At 51.1% G+C, this 3,711-nt stretch overlaps 1 protein-coding gene across 1 annotated transcript in view; it reads left to right on the forward strand.

Annotated features, from left to right (window-relative positions):
* The window catches only part of CASKIN1 (CASK interacting protein 1), a 31,778-nt gene that overhangs the window by 13,124 nt on the left and 14,943 nt on the right, over positions 1 to 3,711 (forward strand). Inside the window, exons 8-9 of the mRNA XM_015822833.1 lie at positions 1,656 to 1,760; positions 3,477 to 3,598. Of these exons, the coding sequence (XP_015678319.1) occupies positions 1,656 to 1,760; positions 3,477 to 3,598 (227 nt within the window). The remainder of the gene's footprint in view (positions 1 to 1,655; positions 1,761 to 3,476; positions 3,599 to 3,711) is intronic.

The following is a 3,711-nucleotide window of genomic DNA, read 5'->3' on the forward strand; positions in this document are numbered from 1 at the left end:
GCAGGAGCATTCACTTCCGGGTTTTCCCATCCGAACTGGCTTGGACCACGGCACTAACAGTAGCATGGCTACAGGCGCTCTTGAGTGGGGGGGAACTTGACGGGAGCCCCATTTCCTCGCCGGGCGCCAGAGTGGAGCGTGGGCATCTCCCTTGGGTGTGCAGCCTCTCCCGGGGATGCTCAGTGCCACAAAGAACACAATCAGGGTGGCCCCCACAATCTGCTTGCACAAACACCATTGGTTTTGCTTCCCCAAGAGCCTTTGGCTGACTACAGAGGAGGCCAAAAAAAAGGACTTTTTCACCCTTTGTTGGTTTTCCTGCTTAAAAATAAATAAATAAATGGTGATGTGGTCTTTTAATCAATGGCTGTCAGCCTCGACAGCAGAGCGTCAGATATGCAGAGCAAACCACAAGGAGCAGCTTAGGGAATGCACCAGCCATCTAAGGTGTGCACGGTGAGCATCTGGACTAGGTGACTGTAGCCTTTGCAGATCCTATCCCCTCCCAGTCAAGATCCCTTAGTCCAGGGGTAGGCAACCTTGGCTCTTTTATGACTCGTGGACTTCAACTCCCAGAATTCCTGAGCCAGCCTGGCTCAGCTTGGAAACCTCTCCCTTTCCCCTCAGCGTGGCTAGCTCAGGAATTCTGGGAGTTGAAGTCCACGAGTCATAATAGAGCCAATGTTGCCTACCCCTGTCCAAGGATGCCACTGAAGGACCCAATGTTGGGTTTAGACCAGGGGTAGGCAACCTTGGCTCTTTTATGACTTGTGGACTACAACTCTCAGAATTCCTGAGCCAGCATGGTTCAGCTTGGAAACCTCTCCCTTTCCCCTCAGCATGGGTGGCTCAGGAATTCTGGGAGTTGAAGTCCACGAGTCATAAAAGAGCCAAGGTTGCCTACCCCTGCCTTAGTCTAATGATTCTCAAACTGTAGTCCATGGAAACTGGGGAGTGGGGGGGGGGGCGCGAAGTCACAGGATGTCCATGAAGGCTTGAAGAAATGTTATGATTTAAATCTTAAGTCTTGGAGGTCTGTGGCCGTAGTCTGTGCCACAAAAGGTATTTAAATGGGGTCCGTGGTGAAGAAAAGACTGAGAATCATTATCCCAGTCCAATAGCCACAAAGATGGCAGGGCAGCCTGGATGCCAGTGGAACAGCAGTAGCCAAGCTGGGTTTCACACTTTGGAAGTAGCAATCGCGCTTAGACTTATATACCGCTTCATAGTGCTTTACAGTGCTCTTTTAGCGATTTACAAGGTCAGCATCCTGCCCCCAACAATCTGGGTCCTCATTTTACCAACCTCAGAAGGATGAAAGGCTGAGTCAACCTTGAGCCGCTCGGGATCGAACTCAGGCTGTGGGCAGAGTTTGCCTGCAATGCTGCATTCTCACCACTGGGCCACCATGGCTCTTACGTTGACTCTCCTGGACGCCCTGAGGTCAAAAATAGTGGCAAAAGCCAAGACCCTCTCCAGGAAGCCCCTCCCTCCTGGTGAAACGGTCTGGGGTATCCAGCGTCCAGAGGATGCTGACGAAGCTTCCACAAACGCCCTTCTTTTTCATGCGACGTTGTCTCCCTTCTCTCACCTCTTCTTCTCTCTTCTTCTCTCCCTCCCCTTGCTGGGTCCTGATGCTGCCTTTGGCCTCAAAGGTTCCCGGGGGTCGGATGCCAGCCCCTCCCACTTGTCCCCCGGCAGCTCTGCTACCACGCCGGCCCCCGCAGAAGAAATCTGGGTGCTCCGCAAGCCCTTCGCAGGTAGGAGGAGGAGGAGGAGGGCAAGGGGACCTGCTGGCCACAGGGATCCAAGGGGCACAGAAGTAGAACCAGAATAGAGCTGGAAGAGACCTTGGAGGTCTTCTAGTCCAGCCCCCTGCTCAAGCAGGAGACCCTAGACCAGGGATAGGCAACCTTGGCTCTTTTATGACTCGTGGACTTCAACTCCCAGAATTCCTGAGCCAGCAGAGCTGGCTCAGGCATTCTGGGAGTTGAAGTCCACGAGTCATAAAAGAGCCAAGGTTGCCTACCCCTGCCCTAGACCATTCCAGACAAGTGGCTGTCCAGTCTCTTCTTGAAAGCCTCCAGTGATGGGGCACCCACAATGTCTGAAGGCAAACTGTTCCCCTGGTTAATTGTCCTCCCTGTCAGGAAGTTTCTCCTTAATTCCTGGTTGCTTCTCTCCTTGATCAGTTTCCACCCGTTGCTTCTTCTTTTTTAAAATATTTTTTATTGAGTAAACATTTAAAAACAGGTTGAACACAGTGTGGCTTTTCTGGCTGTTATTTTGCCACACATACTATACCATATACCATATATCTCCCTATTCATTGATGTTTTATACCATTTACATATTGCATTTTATACTATTTACATATTTATATATTTACATACATATTTACGTCTATTTACAACATAACTTCCATTTCCATTCTTGTTTCATATTCTTTCTAATCTCTATCTTACGTTCACCTTGAGGTTGAAAATCTACACTTTCTCTCTTCTAGACGAGCTTTCTTTGTTCTGACTTTTTCTCCTCGAGTCTAACCATCCGTTGCTTCTTGTTCTGACCTCTGGTGCTTTGGAGAATAATGTGACCCCCTTTTCTTTGTGGCAGCCCCTCAAATGCTGGAATACTGCTATCATGTCCCCCCAATCCTCCTTTCCTCTAGACTGGCCATCCAGAGAGGCTGGCTGGGGCAATGGGAGGGGTTTTTTTTCCCCCTAATGGGAGGCAGTGTAGGGAGTTTCGGCAGGGGCTGGCTGATGGGGAGAGGCAATAGAGCAGAGTAAGGTGGGGTGCGTCATGGAGGACTATTGTACCAGCCATTCCTCAAGTAGGCAAAACTGGAGATTAGAGGGGCCTTTTCTGTCTCTTGGGGGGGGGGACAAGCACAGCCCCTGGCTTTAGCATCCCACTATCCAACCTGAAGCTGTACAAAGTGTAGGATGGCAAGTCAGGACCCCGGAGAAGAAGTCAGGAAGAGCTGCAGCTTGGAAAAGTTTCTGCCTCCGAATGAAGTTTGTGAATTGGGATAAAGTGCTGCCAGGTGCCTCGTTGCACCCGGTTTTCCACCTTCGATGTCTATTTAAAGAAAGCAGCTTTACGGAAAAGGGAACATTTTAAGATATCCTACAGTAAAGGAGGATAGGATTGCATTAGCAATTGATGGGGGAATTTTTCCCTTGATATATTTAAGGCTTCAAGACCCTCGAAGAGTGTTCGGTTTAATGGGGTTTTCTGAACGGAGATTTTTGGGTCCATTTGCCTGTTTTGGTTGGACAGCAATTTTACATGCACCCCTGTTATCTGGTGTTTGCCCTGAATTTCAGCAGCATGATAGGGGTGGCCAGAAAACAGGCGTGCAGGACCCCACCTGGTCCTTGGTTGCGGGTGCCAGTCCTGAGCAAAGCCACCCGTCGTAGGACGGAGCTGTCCTCGCTTTGTCCTGCCAACCTCTCCCTGCCCCCCGCTAGGAGGCGACCGCAGCAGCGTGGGCAGCACTGGAAGCATCGCCAGTGGACGGAGCTCGGGCAGTGGCCAGAGCACGGGAAGCGGAAGCCATGTGGCCCTTCACCCCAGTTCAGAAGGCGTGAAGGTAAGCCTGAGTCCCTGCTCCCCAGAGGGCTGGATGTGCCACGGAGCTAAATCCGGAGCTCTCCAGCCCACCAGCTGGCCCAAGTCTCACCCGATGGCCCAGGTCTAGTTGTA

Source organism: Protobothrops mucrosquamatus, unplaced genomic scaffold (assembly GCF_001527695.2).
Source record: "Protobothrops mucrosquamatus isolate PMUCROS unplaced genomic scaffold, P.Mucros_1.0 scaffold1690, whole genome shotgun sequence".
Taxonomy (NCBI): Eukaryota; Metazoa; Chordata; class Lepidosauria; order Squamata; family Viperidae; genus Protobothrops; species Protobothrops mucrosquamatus.